Source organism: Vanellus vanellus (genome assembly GCF_965231255.1).
Source record: "Vanellus vanellus genome assembly, chromosome: 2".
In the NCBI taxonomy this organism is placed as follows: Eukaryota; Metazoa; Chordata; class Aves; order Charadriiformes; family Charadriidae; genus Vanellus; species Vanellus vanellus.
In genome coordinates, this window is record NC_138906.1 from 88,125,688 (window position 1) to 88,144,146 (window position 18,459).

The window sequence follows — 18,459 nt, forward strand, 5'->3', positions numbered from 1 at the left end:
CAGGCTAACGTCTTTGAAGTCTCAAGGTCAGCCATCTGTCCTTTGAACTGGAAGGCCACAGAAAAGGGTTGGGTTTCTATGTGTATTAAGGCACATACTGAATTTACCTCAACGCACGTGCCGGGTTTGCTCAGGGGGTGTCAACTGCAGTGGTGCCACAGCTGCTGAAGAGATACAGTGAAGGAACAAAGACAGAATTTCTGGTGACAGCAGTGTAGCACAGCAACTGGGACTGCCCCGTGCAAGCTGCTCCACAACGCCTCAGAGAGTCCCCAGTGTACTACAGTGCTATGTCAGCTTGGTGCAGAACTAAAGCAGCTTTTTGGGCTGATTTGTTGGCTTTTCCCTTTGCCAGGCCACCAATATCTCATCTGTTTTCCTTCACTCGGATGAATATCAGACCCAGAAGGCCCTATCTGCTACCAGAGAGTGGTACTACACATGCAGGAGAGGGCAGATTTAGAAATGAAGGCGAGTAGTGACGATGCCCGAGTGACCTGGAGGTGGGCTTTCCAGGAGAATCCATGCATGGGCACAATCTCCAGATTCACTCAGCAGAGTGCTCGGCAATGGCCAGCAGGTCTTGTTCTGCGTCAGTCAAGTACATTTAAGAATACTACCCAGTATTTCCTGAGGGATTACAATGGATGACTACCAAAGAGAAACTACTTGGAGACAGGGGGATGCTTTATCAGCCGTGTTGGAAGAAGTTGGGGAACACAGACACATATTGCATAGTCAGCTTCATGAGCACAGCTGGAATTCAGATGTATTTGACACAGCTTAGTAGCATTTCCAAAGGAGAGATTATGTGCTATTTCCTTTGGAGGTAGCTACTGTAGCCTGGGACAAGATCACGGCTGTTATGGAAATGGCATCCCACTGGGGATGCTGAGCACTCATTGCTTTTGCATTAAGGCAGCCTCTCCATGGAGACCCACCGCACCTTAAAAAGTGATCATACAAAAAGCAAACAAAATAGTCCTCTAGAACCCCCCCTCACCCACAACATACAAGAAAAGCTGACTCCCGTGAGCTATAGAAAAGACAGCATTACTGAATATGGGAGCGTGTGTTTATACGTCAGTGTTTTTAATACTGCATTGTAACGACAGGTGGGGGTGTCCTTTCAGAAGAAGGCAGGGTTGGTGTGCTCTATAATACAGCGCTTGCAATGTCGTTTAACAAATCGCAGAGCATCCACAGAGACATCGCAGTCCTGCACATTCAACATCTGCAGGTCGAAACAGTTGGCAGCGACAATCTGCAGGCCCTGCCCAGTGATGCTCTCACACGATTTCAGGCTCAGGCGCTTCAGGTTGAAGCAGTTGAGGGCTAGAAACTCCAGGCCGGTGTCTGAGACCAGAGGGCACTTGCCAATATCTAGGGATTTGAGTTTTGTGCAATTTTTGGCGAGGTACTCCACACCGTGGTCCGTGATGCCCTCGCAGCCCCGCGCGTTGAGGTAGCGCAGCTTGCTGCAGTATTTGGCAATGTAACGGATGCCCACGTCTGTGATCCGGCCGCAGTGAGCAATGCTAAGGTATCGGAGGCGCGACTCCAGCTTGGCTATCTCCCGCATGCCGAAGTCACTGACAAACCGACAGTCGCTCACGCTCAGTTCCTTGATGGACGTGCAGTAAATCATCAGGTAGCGGAGACCCTCGTCGGTGATGCGGACACAGCGGCGCAGGTACAGGTGGGTCAGCTGAGTGCAGTGAGCGGCGATGGTGTGCAGTCCTTCGTCCTCCAGGACGAAGCAGTCTGTCATGTCCAAGTAGCGAATGGAGATTTGTTTCCCGTGTAAGGGAGAGAGCTTGATGGAGGCTTCGCGAGTCAAACTGATGCATGTTACTTTGGAGCAACCTAAGTGGAAAAACACAGCACATTTAAGCAAGCAGTACAAACAAATCACACAGCAAGACCAGAAAGGTGGGCATGAAATTGTGTGATGGGTGTGATGAAGACGTCTTCACGTTGCAAGAGCAGAATCCTCCTGACTAACTAGCCTGGATTTGCTGTGATGTGTCCCTACACCAGAGGAAATAATAAACTCCACTAGACTCAGCAAGGTTGCTTTGGGATTTTGAGCACCAGCAACGGAACAATTTTCTCCATATCCCAAACGTAAAACGATGGTCCGAGCTTTATCTAGGGACAGTTTATGATCTGTTACTGCAACATAAACCCAGTGACAATTTGAGAAAATGGTACTACACGCCAACCAACACAGCTTTTTCATCAGAGGCAGTCTCATTGCTGACCGGCTGAGTTTTGTAAACCAACATCAGAGGCTCTTTCACCATCTGACTCCATTACAAAAAAGACAAACCCCACCCATCCTCCTAAAAGCATTTAAGGAACAGATGTGAATCCAGCCCCAAGCCTGCAATGTGGGAAGGATGCAAAACTATGGCAAGATTATGTGCTTGCAGAAGGGTGGAGATTCGGGTAACCTAAGGAGAATGGGGAGAGTCAGCAGGAGCCAACAGACTGGTAAGGGCATGAGAGGACATGGACAGACGCAGAAAAGGACTGTTTCGAATGCGAAAGCCTGGCCATGAATGGAGGTAACTAGGCTAGAGGAGAAACACCAGACCTTGCAAGGAAAGATAAAGAGCTAGTTTAAAGGGAAAAATACGCTCACACACTTTCCCGGTTTTTAACCTCCACTCTGTGCATGGTGATGAATGAAAGCTTTTTTTGGAAAGTGCTGTTTCTGCTGCACTGCAAACTGGCAGTCTCGGGCTCCTGAAGGGAAATTCTTGTCTGTGCCAAGTTCAGCTGGGCACATTGCGTTAACATAGCTAGAAACAGCCGCAAGGAAGAAGGGAGGGTCTACCTGTTAGTGACCAAGGCCCAGCAGTTTTAGCCGTAAATGTCTACTCAGACAAATTCTTATGCCTAAAGAGGGCTTCTCAGGTAGGGATAAAAGGAGCTATTCTGTATTGCTGAAACACTGGCCTGGGGAGATGAAGTGACCCATGAAAAGCCAGAAAAATTAGGATAATGACCTTACAGGTCTGTGCATCAGAAATGCTGCACGAATCCTGTAATCTGGAAGTAAAGAACATGACAATGTACGGAGACCACCTCAAAAACTTGAACGACAAACTCGTACCACTTGAAACAACAGGTTCTCATTCAGAGGCTTAGTGAAAGGTATGATTATGCTTCAGTTCTTAAAAACAAAAAGGAAAAACAAAAACCCTTGAGATATTCCGGTGGGTTTAAGCGAATGCTGTAAGAAGCACGGGATATGGACTTGGAACAGTTTGCCACCTGAAATTAGATTTCTACATTCATCATTTGAATCTGCAGCTGGATTTTTAATTTAGGCTTCAAATTTATTCAAACGGATGCAAATTTTACCTCAGGCCTCACACAATGACACGGGCAAATTGTCCACAGGTTATGCAGAAGCTCTGGGACCTTGAAGCAAAGCACTTTGTTCAATGAACAATGTCTTCCTAAAACTGAATGCTGCTATTTCCTCTTCAGACTGTGTTGCAGATCCAGCTATGTTATGGTGCAATCTTTGGAAATATGTTTGCCTTCAAGTAAATACTACATACACACTCAATAATGCAAAGTGATTTTTCTAAAGGGAAGCAGTACAGTACTAACGGTGTAAAAATTTCACCTCTAATATGTTCTTTGGAGTAGGTGAAACAAAATGCACCATAGAAGTCCCCATCCTTGAGCTGGGTTTCCACAGAAGCAGCTGACACCTATGCAGGGTTCTGATGGACCCGACGTAGCTCGCTCTATTGCATTTGCCTGGGGAAGTTGCTGGATTAAGGATTAAGGAATCGGTCTGGATGTTTTACATGCTGACCAGAATTCATTTTTAAAATCTGGCTAAGTGAGAATGAAGAGTCGATGAGGCTGAGGAAAATGTTCTGTCTGATGAGGATCCACAAAGGGAGAATGCTTTAATGACCACAATTAGAAAGTGAATGGGTCAGAAGTCTCACAGCAGGGTTGGAGTCGTACATCAGTGTGTGATTGCTGTTTTGACAAGAATCCTCTAGTCTCGTTACTTTGGCTACAATTTAAAATATTTAATGGGAAGGGTATTCAAAATGGTTTCACCAGAAAAAGAGTCCATGTTGATATAGAACTGCCTGATTTTTAGGCAAAATGACAGGTTCCTGGGCCTGTAACAATTTTTCTGTCCTAAATAATAAAAAATGTAAAAACAAAGCTCTTGTAGCAGGATTTTCCATAAAGTAAGTATAACTGATTTTTAAAAGGGAGGAGAAACTTCCAAACAGATTAAAAAAAAAAAAAAAAAGTTGGCTAGCATGTTAGATAATAACTTGCAGTCAAGCTCAACCAACTTCTAGAGATATCTAAGATCTGCCCACAAAGTGGATGCTGAGAGTGACAGAACTTACATTGTGGAAAACTCTGAAAGTTAATATGAATGTCTGTTTTAGACATTAAAGATTTTGCTATATTATTGCTGCCAAGTAACCATGCAAGAGGGAGAGGGATTCAACTAGATGTACAACTGTGAACTGGGTTTTAATTAACTAGCTACAAGTATAGCTTTTTCCTCCAGCACATATACCCAAATTTTCTTGCTCATTATAAAACCAAACCAGCGAACCACTTCAGTCCTGTGGATTGCTTGAGTGTGTAGGTGCAAGCCTTGTCCTTCTAACTACTTCTTGGACTTGATTACAGAAAAGATCTTCTCGTGTGAGACCTTCTCAATTCAGCCCAGTATTTGTCCAAGGACCTAGAGTGCAGCCTCATTGCAGACAAGTCCAGGGAGAGCTTGCACAGCAACCAAAATTGCTGTTTGAAATCTTATTCCTGGAATTCTTTTCATAAGACACTCAGATATGAAAAAAAGTTGTGTCTTTTTTTTTTTTTTCTTTCTGCCCCCCCCATCTTACCTTTTCTTTAAACACTTAGTACCCAAAGGGCAGTAAGAGAGCGAGCTGCGTAAGTACGTAAGTCTGAGCCAGGGCTCAGCAAGGGCTTTCAGCACTTGCCTTTGTACCACAATGCAGACGGCTAAAAATATGTGCCCCCGCCCTTTGAAGAGGAAGACTTACAGCTACAGATGTATGGACTGCTTTTCCTGTTTAGTTTGTAAGCCCAGGAATCACCCCTTCTGACTGAGAAACTGGAGAAAAGAGAGAAAGCATGAGAGCAAGAAAATTCACCTCTATAGGAAACATCCACAGAGATGGAACAAGGTGATGCTTTAAGAAACAATTTGAATCTGCCCAACAGCATCACCATTTGCTCAGCCAAGGCTTTCTCTTGCTCCAGTCCTTGAGGTGGTGTCCACTGAACCCATTATACTTTTGCCCTAAATCTGTTTCCTCTCTTCACAGAATACTTGCTGGAACTACCTTTTCCTGGTGCCAAACTGGTGTGCCAAGGCAGTTGACCCTCAGCTCAGTAATTCTACTTCTCCTGTCTCTCCAGGCTCAGGATACTTGAGCCACTCAACTCTTCATACCACCCTAGAGGAGGTAGTAAGGAAAGCATAAATACACCTGGGATACAGCCAGCCTTCAAAGTGATAGTATGTAGCTCTAGGACTAAATCACACAGGCACTTATATTTTCTCCTGGTGTTGGAGATGATTTCTCCTGGTGTTGGAGATGATTCAACCTGAATGCGTGGTTAGCAATCCAGAGCTAAAGGCAGTATGCACTGGCAATAAGGAATTCATGCGCAAGGTCATTGCCAATAGACTCCATGGGACAGGACTCCCATGGAGTCCTGTGGAGAATCCTTATCAGCTGACGGTTTCAGACAGTGATCACAAAAAGTGAATAACTGTTTTGTTACTATTTGTTTTGATGCCATTCATGACATTCTGCCATACGAGGAAGTACAAGGTGAAAGATAGGATAAAACAGTTAAAAAAAATAAAAGGCAGGAAAAAAAAAGCAAATCAGTGTACAGCAGATAGGCAGCCCTGGAAAAATCAGTTTGTCCAGGTACCAGTGACTCAACAGAATGCTTCCAATCCCCACATTGTCCTGCTTGTTGCGTAGCCATCAGCACCTCTGCAATGGCACACCTGGTCCAGCTGATTAATATCAACATTATACTAATAACAAGGTGAGATCACAAAATAAGTATTGACCATCAAATTTATGTCAGTGCTTTACTTGGCTGCATCCTTTTAACGAAGTGCCAACCTGTTTGCAGAGAGGAAATGCTGTGCGGCTGATCTCGGGAAAAAACATCTTGTTTCCCCAGAGCAGGTATGAGAAAATTTGTCTAAAACAATTTTGCTGATCTAAACAGCTGCAGTGATACAGTGTAACTGGGTGAAATGAAAAGCAGAAAGCCACCATATATATACACTATTAAAATATATACACTATTAAAAAAAAAAAAATAAAGTCCAAGCTAGCTAAGCCTGGTTAAAATAGCAGTGGAAACAAGGGGACCTTGAAGTATAGCTAGGGATGACAGTTCATATTTATAGCCAGACAAAAGCCTAGCATTGATTCTGAGCTCCTGTTCAAGTCACTCATAAGATTACAGGTACATACATTTTTTTTATATATATATATCATCTACTCATAAATTATATATATCTATATAAAAGATAAAACAAATTTTGCACTAGTAAGTGGCCTTCACTATATGATATAACATTGGCTGCAATGTGGGCCCTTGTAAGGGTGCTTTATGCAAAAATTTCTAAATAGTCCTTGTGCTATTTGAACGGGCCATCTCTGCTAGCTTCTCTCTACCGGAGGAGGCCTGGCCGCTCAAGAGGTGCTACCATTTGGGGCACTGAGATTCTGGTGGTGCCTGTCTCACCAGTATCGTGTTAGGAGATTGGCATTCCTACTTCAAAAGACAGCACAGAAAGGGAAATCAAGTCCACCCCAGGAGGGACTGTAGCCGGGTAAGGCCATGTCAGAGGAGCTTTACTTCTGAAGGGACTGTGCCTGTGGCTAAGGCCCCGCTGGAGCAGGTATACCTCTGTAGGCATTGTGACCTATGGATAAGGCCATGCTGGAACAGATGCACCTCAAAGCAACTGTGGCTATGGATAAGTCTATGCCATGGCAGGTATACCCCTGATGAGACTGTGGCTCATAGATAAGGCTCTGCTTGCAGCAGGTACACCCCTAAGGGACTGCAGTCTGTGGATAAGTCCAAGCTGGAGCAGGGACAGAGGGAGGAGTTCTTTGCGGTGTTAGACCCTATGGCCTGGTCCAAAGGGACCAGGGGTGGAGATTGTAATGGAAATACCTTTAAATTGTTGTAATGCTGGATTTGAGTTGAATGTTATAGGAATTACTACAGCAGGAACTACCTGAACCAATGGAGGACAAGCCTTACAAGAAGCAGTGGAAGAACAGCAGTGACCCAACCTGAGCTGGCTTTTGTGGCCAATAACTCCACGTGACACACCACCTCACCTGTCTTGAGTGACAGCCATAACAGATGGAGCCCAAAGTCATGGACTAAATTAACTCAATGGACATTTTATGGACATTTTTTGGACATTTTAAAGGGCTGGTCTATAGACTAAGGGAATGATATCAGTGTATTATATCAACAGATGGGAAAGGGGGTGATGGTTAATGAGGATGTATTGGATAACATGGAACTTGAGCATGAGGTAAATGGTATGGGATAAGGGGTGGAGAATGTGCTGGTTTTGGCTGGGCCAGAGTTAATTTTCTTCATAGTAGCTAGTATGGGGCTGTGTTTTGTACTTGTGTTGAAAGCAGTGTTGATAATACAGAGCTATTTTCATTATTGCTGGGCAGTGCTTACACAGTGTCAAGGCCTTTTCTGCTTCTCACACTGCCCCATCGGCGAGTAGATTGGGGTTGCAAAAGAAGTTGGGAGGGGACACAGCTTGGACAGCTGACCCCAACTGACCAAAGGGATATTACATACCATAGGACATCATGCTCAGCAATAAAAAAGCTGGAGGAAGAAGCAGGAAGGGGGGATGTTCAGAGTTATGGCATTTGTCTTCTCAAATAACGATTATGTGTGATGGAGCCCCGCTTTCCTGGAGATGGCTGAACAGCTGCCTGGGATGGGAAGTAGTGAATGAATTCCTTATTTTGCTTTGCTTGTGTGTGTGGCTTTTGCTTTACTTATTAAACTACCTTTACCTCAACCCATGAGTTTTCTCATTTTTACTCTTCTGATTCTCTGCCCTGCTGTGGGGGAGTGAGCGAGCAGCTGTGTGGTGCTTAGTCACCAGCTGGGGTTCAACCACGACAGGGGCCAGCGGTTTGACAAGCAGGAGGCTTTCAGACTCAGAGGCACCCATATTTAAATATTTCTTGTTACCTGACACATCCAGGTGTTCCAGGTTTGGGCACAGTGACACGACATCAAAGACCGCCTCATTGGAGATGTTGTAACAGCCAGACACCTCCAGCCTCCTCAGTTCTGGACAGCACTGGGCAATGGTGTAGAGTCCTCTGTCTGTGAGCCGCCTGCAGCCACTAACAATTACCGTCTCCAACATGAGACATACGTTGGGTGTATCCTGACAAAGCCTCCGGGTCAGCACTTTAAGAGCCCTGTCTACATTGATTGTCTCGCCCGTCAGGCGAATAGTCCTCCAAAGGCGGGGGTCCCAGGCAAGGTTATACCAGCGGCGGCACACGCGGGCACAGCGGCACAGCTGGTTGGTGGGCAGGAAGGAGAATATCTGGATCATGGAGTGGTCAGGAAGCCGGTCTATGTTGGCCTGTTCCTTCTGGTGCTTGGATGCCAGCCGGATGAGAGGATGAGTGAGACGAGTCGGAGGCGGCGAGTGGACCATAGCAACAGTTTCCCCAGTGACTGAGGACGAAGACGTCGACGACCCTCTGCCATTTTGGAAACCGGGGGAATTAGGTGGAAATATTAATGCTGGACTGGGCGTGCTGAGCGTTCGCATGCTCAGGTCGGAGTCTGGAAAACAAAATGCACAATTTCAGTAAGCAGTGGGTGGATGCAGAGCTCTTGGTGCAACACAGCACCATGCTAGCCTGTTTGTTAATGGAGCATGATGGGCTTCAGGGTTTGGGGGGGTAAGCAGTAATTTTTACCAGTGACAGTGAGGAAACTCACATTTTAAAACCTATCTTAGGTTATACTCTGGAAACAGTGTCACCTTAGTGTTGGATACGTGACAGAGATGCAGTCCTAGGTGTGCTGTCAAAGCTATGCTACCAAAGGAGGGGCTGTGGGTCCGAGCCCTGTAATGAAGAGGAGACTGCAGTGGAAGTCCATCCAAGGAGTTTAATTCTTTATACTCTCGACTGAATATGGCAAGAAATGAGCACAATTGAGTCAGAGGCTTTTTTGACAGAAAGTAACTGCCAATAACCTATGCAGCTGTGAGTTTTTGGGGGAGTTCTGTGGTCCTTCGCCTCTCAACTCCTTCAGCTGTTCAGTGGGAGGCCAAAGAAAAGCTCACAAGGCAGATGCTGCTTCGTTCACCAGACCTGGGCAGATGGGAAAAGCACAACCCCATACACTTATTTTCACCATGTCATTGAAGAAATTCATTTTTCATTCATGGAAACTGGGACTCAACAGTTTAACCAAGAGCCCAGAGACTAGTTCTTGAAGGGGGGGTGGCTGTCCCTCTTCATGCGCATGCAGAAAGCACTCCTTTCCAATGGACTAAAGTGAATTTCAGTTTGATTTGAAAAAACAGGCCCAGAAAAGTAAGTGGTGAAGAAACAGCATGCCTGGAAACTGGTTACAGAGCTGTTGCACAAGGTTTACACAATTTTTTTTGCTAGTGCTAATTGTCACACTAGAAGCAGTCAACCCACCCACCCCCCCCAAAAAAAAACCCCAAACCCAAACCCAACCCAATTTGCTACTTCTTTACCTTTTTTATTTCACTTTACTGGCAAAAAGCAGGCACAAAAATAAAGGGCCTCTGCTACTAAGAAAGGTTGCCTTTGCTGTAAGATTATTTCAACTGTTTTCCCTCTGTGCTGACATTGCTGCCTATGAGTCATTTCCACTCCTGTTCCCAGCTCTCCAAGCAAAGCAAGTAAAAGACTGGAAGACAGCTAGGACATAATTTTGATAGCATGAGCAAATGCCATGAGCAATACGTTTGGAGACCTTGAGATATTTCAGCAGTATGCTACAGATGATGCAACCAATGTATGAGAGACGAATGCTACTGCTGAGCACAGTCCTTTCATCCCTGACCTCTCAGTACTGATCTCAACGGAAATCCTGTATAAAGGAAAGCATCATCAAAAGATGAATACAGAAACCGCAATTTAGTACCCAGTAGAATAACAAATATCACCAATGGAGTAAGAACGGTGGTTTTAGAGCACCAACCTTTCCTCCACGTCACATCTGCTATCGCTTCATTGTTCAGACACTTTGGGGAAGCGTGCAACGCCATCTCCTTAAATAACACTAACTCTACAACTCTGTGACTGCGACAGCAGAGATACAAACTAAGCAGGATACAGTCAGAAATGCATTCAACAGACCTGCCCGAATCTGCGTTTAGGCAGAGTTTTTAAATTAAGTACATTTTAGATGAACTTAATCAGTGTATTACATGTGAATTTCCCCATCAAGCTTTAACTTAGCCCAGCAGAGACATGTCCTGATCTCACTAGCTCCAACAGCAGCAACCACAGGCCTGCGTTTTCACGGCGTGTCTGCAAGGGAGAGAGGCACAACTATGTAGCTGAAGAACCCAAGACACAAAGTCCAGCAGCTTGCCCAAGATCATCTAGTTCAGCTGAAGAGAGATTAAAATCATCATCTCACACTGTGGAGGAAAAACCTACACCACCCAGCTCCTTCCCTCTTCCTCTTCGCTATCTTGTTTTACTTAGACAGAAACTCAGTAAAAAGGAAAAAGATTTTCTTCGAGGCTTCTAAATCTACGCTATGGCTGCGTGGACATAACCCAGGGATTTGTGTATTTTGGGGCAAGAACCATATCTTAACGCAGAGTGGGTATTGCAGACACTCTGCTCCCCTTTGAGACCTCCTAATACCCCCCTGGCAGCTATCACAAATAATTGCATCGAGAAGTGTTATTTGGAAAACGTCTGGTATACTCCAGTATTTTAAAAATGAGATTTACAGCTGGAGAGAAACAAACCAACACCCCAGCGGCAGCCAGGCTCCCGCAGACAAGCACTGACTCCACAGACCACTTAGGCAACAGTCTCCTAGATTAATTTTTGCAAGGACTTACCATATGTTTGACCTCCCTCACATTACCACCAAAACCAATGACAATGCCTGAAGTTAAACATGTGCAGAAGATGTGGCAGACTTGGAGCCTTTACTTTTTGCTCTTTTCCTGAGATTTCGAGAACATGCTTCTAATATAAGAGAACACACATTTTTTTCAAGTGTTGGATGTATCTTCCACTACTACACGTCTTTGGCACTATGAATTTCTCTCCTTTCCTTCTACTTTTTCATTTGCTTTGGTTGTTGATTGTTTGTTTTTTACACAAACCAGCACAAAAAGGGCAAACAAAATGAAGTAAATAAAACCCACAGAACAAACACTTGTTTCTAGACCACAGAATAGATCTAACTGAAATCAAAAGCAAAAAGTTTCATTTTTTAACATCTGCTATAAACAATTTTTAGCACTGTGGGAATGCTTACCTTCTGTAAGACAGTCTCCCAGCATATTTTGAGAACATAGATTTTTAGTCAGTTATTGTTGAAAACACCTAAAAATCTCTTCACGGTTACACCCTTCCCTACTCTCCATTCCTACTTAAGTATAAAAAAGTGTTTAATATTCCATGATTCTCCCCCCCACTCCCCCGGCGACCAAAGCACCAAGCTAATATAGCTAATCTCCACTCCTTTTGGATCAAAAGTGGCATTCCTTCATCACTCCTGGGCACACTGTGAATAATCAATACCTTAGACATTCTGTGTGCGTAATGAATTACCAAAATGTGTTTTTTAACTTAGACCTAGAGCTAAAAAAGGTTTGACCTTCTGCTTTATGGGTACGCTCCGTGCTTGCTTTGCGCTCTCTTAATTCTCTCATTAGTATAGCAGTTCCAGATGTGCATCCTGTATTTCCTTTACCTTCCATCCCGAAGGTGCGTCATGTGAAACTTTGTCCCTCCACCTTCAGGGCATGGACTTCCAGACAGGCACACACACATGCACCCCGTCTCCCTGCCCCAACGTATTTTGGGAAAAGACTATAGTGTTGTCGTTATGTTTAAACAAGAGAGTTGAGCGAGCATTGCTGGTCTGCTAAGCCCATAATGCAATATGCTCTCAGACAGGAATTTTGCTGGTAGCTCAGCTGAACTCTGCACAGAGGTATTCCTGCTTACTGTTCGTTGTACACCCCGAAGGGGGAAAGAAAAAAAATAGCAGGTGAGTCCAGGAGCTTTTTGCCAGTAAAAACTTGGAAAGCTTTTTGCTAGCATTTAAAGCTTCAGCAAAACACTTGGTCTACTGTACATTTTCCAGATTTTTCAAGTATTGCTGGGAGGGGCTTCCTACAGCACTATCTGAACCTCTTAAGGGCTTCTTTCAAATTTTGTTCTTCGTTATTTACTGAGTGCTACATAATAGTCTGAGTCAGTCTGAGACAGGGCAACTTAATGACAGTGTGACATTAATAAATGCAACCCTGCAAGTGCAAATGAAGTTACTGGTTGCAGTTCTCAGTACACATCTTTCCGCACACATGCCCTATACAAGCCTTTCTGTTCCCGGAAAAAAACAATTGTTTACAAGCCTGAAATGCAGCTTTACATTTTGGAGATCTTAGAAAGTAAAAAAACAAGTTACAAAGCAGTCCTGTGCTTCCCTCCCTACAACCTCTTTTGCCCCTCTCCCTCCCCAGTTACCGATCTTCTGTGCAAGATGCTTTTTATTAAAGCTTTGCTTGGGCTCTGCAAATTGTTTGTTGATGTAAGAGAATATTTCTTAACAATCTTTAAAGAAATCTCAAAAGATGTGTGCCAGAAACAGAACTATAAAAGCTGACACAGAGGGAGAAAATGCACTGGAGGGAGTTTTCTTATTCCATTAGGAATCTGTTTTATTTCAAAGGACACCCCCCCTCCCCGAGTTTGTTTCCCAACTAATACATACATCTGGGGAAAAAGAGCCTTTAAGTATATATGATTTAAATCAAGATCTAGTCTCTGTTCCTTCTGGCATTGACACCGATATGCCATCTCCGATTTCAGAAGCAGAGAGAGAAAACTTTGTATTTTCATTAGTCCAGCTATGAACTTTAACACGGGACACTTGATGTCCAGATCCCAACTTTTTAAGATTGAACCATTTTCCATGCTTGAAGCGTGACTCCATTCAACCGCACCTGGCACTATGGTATCGCGGGTGCACCTTTTTTAAAGTGAATCCCATACCAAGCTCTTCAAGTTAACAAAATTAAAATTAAAATTTTGGTAAATATCAATCAAACTTCAGATTCTTATCTGACAACTAAACAGGATCCTTCACGTTGATCTGCTGTCACCACTGAGGTTTTTAGCAAAGCTAAGGCAAAAATTAAACCAAACTATGTTCAAGCTCTGAAAAGTCAGTATAGCTGAGACAAATAAAAAGCAATTGGCATTTTTGTCAAAACGCCAGATGCAAAATAATGCATGCAAGAAGCATTTACACATAATACAGAAACATCACTTACTTATCACCCCTTCATCAATAACAGTTTTGCATAGATATTACATATTTTGCTGAGTGCAATGTGGGTATAGACTTCACATTTTTACCACGATACCATCAGCTTTGCACGTGCCAAGGAAGCACTCCTTTTACAGAGACTGTGGAAAGCAGGAGCTTAATGGTCAAGAAGAGACTTGTGAATTTGACAGACAGATGTCCAATATGGCTGTGTGCCCTTAGAAGAGATTAGGAAAAGGAGTTATCTAGGACAGCAGGCTACAACAGGGCCATTTGCTTTTGAAGGCCCTGGGCACAGAGAAGGTCCCAGAGAAAGTGATACCTACAAAAAAAGCATCTTCCACATCACAAACATCCTCAGGCATTTCTCTCAAGCTATTACCCTACTGGCCTAGGTTCCCCCCAGCTCCAGGAGGCTGGGAGGAATCAGAGAGCCCGCGATAACGAAGAGGCAGCTGGAACAAAACTCACCATGCAAATTTGTGTGGGGCTGCAGCGGTCAAGTCTGTAAGAAGGAAAGAGTTGCTCGGCGGAGATACCTACGTGATTTTGTAGCCTTTTACAACCAAGAACGTACAGAATGAGAAATGGAGTTGGATGAGCTCTCTCGTCTCTCTCCAAGTACACTATGTACACTTAAACCATCTCCGATGTGCATGTCTGCCCTGTTCTTAATTTCCAGGGACAGCTATTACTCAGCTCCCTGAGGTGCCTGTTCCAGTGTTGTCACCATATCAAGTTTCTAAATTTTTCCTCTTACCCAACTCATACAAGAAGCTGTTTCTTGCCCCTCTCCCAGTGATTGTGAAGAACGAGAGGTCTCCAATCTTTGAAGAATGAGAGGGTCTCCAATCTTCCTGCAAAGATTTCTCACATACATTTGCTCAAACTTCAACCCTTTCTTCCTAGTCACATTACTAATATCCGGTTTCTCCTTAGTTTCTTTCTAATATCTTAGTTTCTCCTTTAGATTTCCTCCAATTTGCATATATTTCCCTTAAAGCACAATGTTCCAAACCGAGCCCCGCACCTCACCAGCAGCAGCTAAAGTAGAGTCCTTCAAGGCTATATTTCATGGAAACCATATTGTCAGCCTTCCAGATTTCAACAGTCTCAGAAGGATGATGCATTCAGTATGTGATTCGACATATTGCCAGATTCCCATGTGCCATACAGCTGCCTGGCCATTTATTTTCTTCATCCATGTTTATATAATCTATTCATCTTCCCCACACCTGTCTCCTTAGAGAGTAGTATGTTTTCTCTCTCCTTAATCTTCTGTTTTTTCAAGAGCATTTTGAGTACTACCAACCTTCTCAAATTGCCCTCATTTTCAGTTTTCTGAATATACTGCAGGTCCAGTGTCATAAATTTTAGCCCATTCCTCTGTATATTAGTACTTTTATGTCTCAATTCAATTCAAACAGATGGCTTTGGCAGAGAGGTGGAAAAATTTAGCAACCTAGTAACGAATACTGTAGGGTATAGCAGGGCAGATACCTAAAGGGTCCTTCTTGAAACATCATCACAGTCGACAAATACCCAGTGATAACTATGCAATATACTATACCCTTCAGTGGCCACCTTATGATGATTTCATTTAGTCTGTATTTCACCAGCTTGTTTCCAACACAGACATGCAAAAGTCTAAATAAACCTAAGATAGGTTACAGCTACTGCTTCCTTCTCACCAGACAGTTTCTTCTTACCAACACAGAAAATTAGACTGAAAACTTAAGAAGACAAAGGTCAAAAGAACAAAAACACTTCTGCAAAGATGAAGACAGTTCTTATCCTGTAAGATCTCATAGGTTGTTCAACTTTCTTTTTGAGAGCAAAGATCTGCAACAAAGCTCACTTTCTCAGTCTAAGAATGAGCAGCCTCAGAGCTCATGAAGTAATCGCACCCACATGCTCCTGGAGGGAACGGTTCCACAGAACTTAAAATAACCTTTTGTAGTTTTTAAAAAACTCCCATAGAATGTAATAAGAAACTGTACCTATTGTACAAGACTTTGTTACAAGACCACGTGGAAGAGGGTTAACTTAAATTTAAAGCCATTCCACAGTAGTTTCTGTGTGACATTTTACACCTTGGATTATACTGGTGTAACTTCCCTGTGATGTTGAACTCCAGTTTTCTTTAGTCTATAAACTCCGCCACATACATTTGGAGACCTGATATTGCATTCCTGGCATAGTGACACTAGATGCTTAAAGTCAAACGGCACTGCAAGTGAAGTAATCGCTATAGTTTTATTAAGCAAATAATTCTTCCTTACAATGGATTTGTCAAAAGCTGGAACTAATTTTCCCCCTACTGACTTTGTCCCCTGCCACTTGGCCGGAATTAATTTTATCCCCATATTTTTGAACAGAGCTAAAAATACAAAGACTGAAGGGAAAAAAAGAAAAAAGCAATCAACTTAGTAATTTGTGAAGTCAGAGCGTCTTAATTCTGCTTTCAGTACCACTGATGATACTAGCACATCAGTTCTGAGAAAGGGGTTTGCCAGGGCATCATTGCTGGGAAAGTACATCATAGAGATAGATGGGATGGTGCATTTTTACCACATTCAGTAAATACCTAACCCCAAAATGAATTCCGTACATACTTAATTACAAGCTCTTCTTAAACCCCTTCAGGACAGATGCTCTCCCAACTCCTTGTGGTATGCCAGGGAGCTCCTCCAGCTGAGCTAGTTCATGTCTGCATTAGCAGCCCAGAAAGAGGAGATCTCTGGAGCAAGACTGTTATTGCTGAGAACCTGACATCCACAGGCCTGGGAAATGGGTGTTAGCTTTTGGACAACATCTAATTTCATCCTCAAACCTGAATGCTCACTATGGGTTGTCTCTGGTGCTTTAGGTTTCCTGCAAGAACATATTTTTTGCTTTGCTTTCACCTGAAGGCAATTGGGCTTACACACCTTGCGGTGGTAACTAAGGCATAGTAAGCAGGCAATGAGGGGAGAGTCATTTCAAAAGTGAGCTTCAGACCTCAACAAAAATTCTAGTGTAGATGAACCCACTGGCCAGTGAAGAACTCCCTGTTCACCTCCTCCAAACCCTGAGTTACCACCTCCCAACCTAACCCGTACCATGTAGAGGAGAGGCATCCCGTGCCCTGCTGGGATCTCAGGACTGGATTTTCAGTGGACCAGACACGTTGCATTTCACTGTCCCCCATTTTCGGGATTACCGCACCTATGGGGATCCAGTCCTTTGCTGTTCAATGCATTGCTTTCAAATGTGCAAAACAAGTGTGGTTAAAATGAAAATAAGCATTTACAAGATGCTTATATATAAAGGTTTAAGACAAATAAGAGAAAAAAAAGATTGCAAGTTTGCTTAACTTCAAAGTCATACTAAAAAGCCTGCCATCCTCTCTCTCTCTCTCTCTCCACCTGACAAGCTGTTAGAAAGTCTTAATTAACTCAGGAACCCCATCCTGGTGAATACGAAACACCTTCTCAATTCATCCAGAGAACGACTTTGTTCTGTGAAACAGGCTTACAACTGTGTTTTGCCTTTTCTTTGAGTTTCTCTGACTTACTCCAAGGTCAAAATTTTGTCATGTAAATCACTTTCCTGCCAGACTAAGCAACATTTACATTTCCATGTTCCACTTTTTTATGTATTGATCTTCATTTTTCATGTAAAACCCACTTTACATAAATATAGGTAAGATGAGTACTGGCTCTAAAGTTATACGTACGTAGCCAGAACCAGTCGCTTCCAGTGACACTGAGCTGAGGCAAACAGATCCTACCCTGTCTTTGAACGATATGCTGACATGAAGCTTGTGTTGATGAAAATGTATCTTTGCAATTTGTATAGAAAACTGGAACAAATGCTGAATGGCTCCCAACTTGAAAACGCAGAAATCCAGTCAGCTGCTCCAGTCAGGTGTAGCTGTTCCACTACTTCACCCATCAAAAATGGAAGAATTTGCAGTAAAAGATGTATCAGGTTATATTATTATAGAACTTCAAGACAAGTTGCTGGACATAAATTTATGGGAGAGAAACATTTTCAAAATCCCCAGTTGACCACACGGATCAAAACAGAGAGGATCTGCAGAACCCTGAAATGTAGTTCTGGTAGATGTGCATTGCTCTAAATGGAAAATAATATACAAAGCTGAGGAATGCTTGCCTCTGGGGAAAGCTGTCAATATAATCACTTTGTTGTGTAATCAATATGACTTGCATCCAGTTGGTAGCAAACTCTACAGCAGACACTAATTCCCCCAAGAATGACTGTTTCCGGCATATTCACCAAAAGCGAATTATTTGTGTAAAAGAACATTGTTTTTCATAATAAAATACTGGCATTTTAAAAGCACACAACTCTCAGAAATGACTGGCTTTCAAATTAACAGGAGATTCAGGATGTGACCTTCAAAATTGGAGAACTAAATGGTAAGCAATAGGCGAAACAGAAGAGGGAACAGTAGCAAGAAATTTAAAGCCACAAAGTTGTGCTCCTCTCCTAACACAAGTTCAGATGCTAAACACTCCTTAACTCAACAAAAGAGTCCAAATATCCTTCCTAAAATAAATTCAAGCTTTGTAAACATAGGCTTTGCTGATAATCTGGGAAGAGACAACCCTCCAAATTATGGGACAGAGTTGTACACAGCACATGAAAAGGCCTCTAGATTAAAAAAAAAAAACCACCCAAAACCAAATGACAAAGTCAAGTCAGTCCCAGCTCAGCTTGGTTCAGCCCAGCTCCTTCTGGATTGTCCTGTGAGACACCTGCAAGTGCCCACCTGGTGTCCCAGCTGAGGAGTCGTACACCAAAGCA

The 18,459-nt window shown here is 43.3% G+C and overlaps 1 protein-coding gene across 1 annotated transcript in view; it reads right to left on the bottom strand.

The window, feature by feature from the left end:
• Positions 1–1,129: 1,129 nt before the first annotated feature.
• The window catches only part of FBXL7 (F-box and leucine rich repeat protein 7), a gene marked incomplete at both ends in the record, with an annotated part of 195,944 nt that continues 178,614 nt past the window's right edge, over positions 1,130–18,459 (bottom strand). The window contains 2 exons of the mRNA XM_082479834.1: positions 1,130–1,866; positions 8,308–8,919. Coding sequence (XP_082335960.1) covers positions 1,130–1,866; positions 8,308–8,919 — 1,349 coding nt within the window. The remainder of the gene's footprint in view (positions 1,867–8,307; positions 8,920–18,459) is intronic.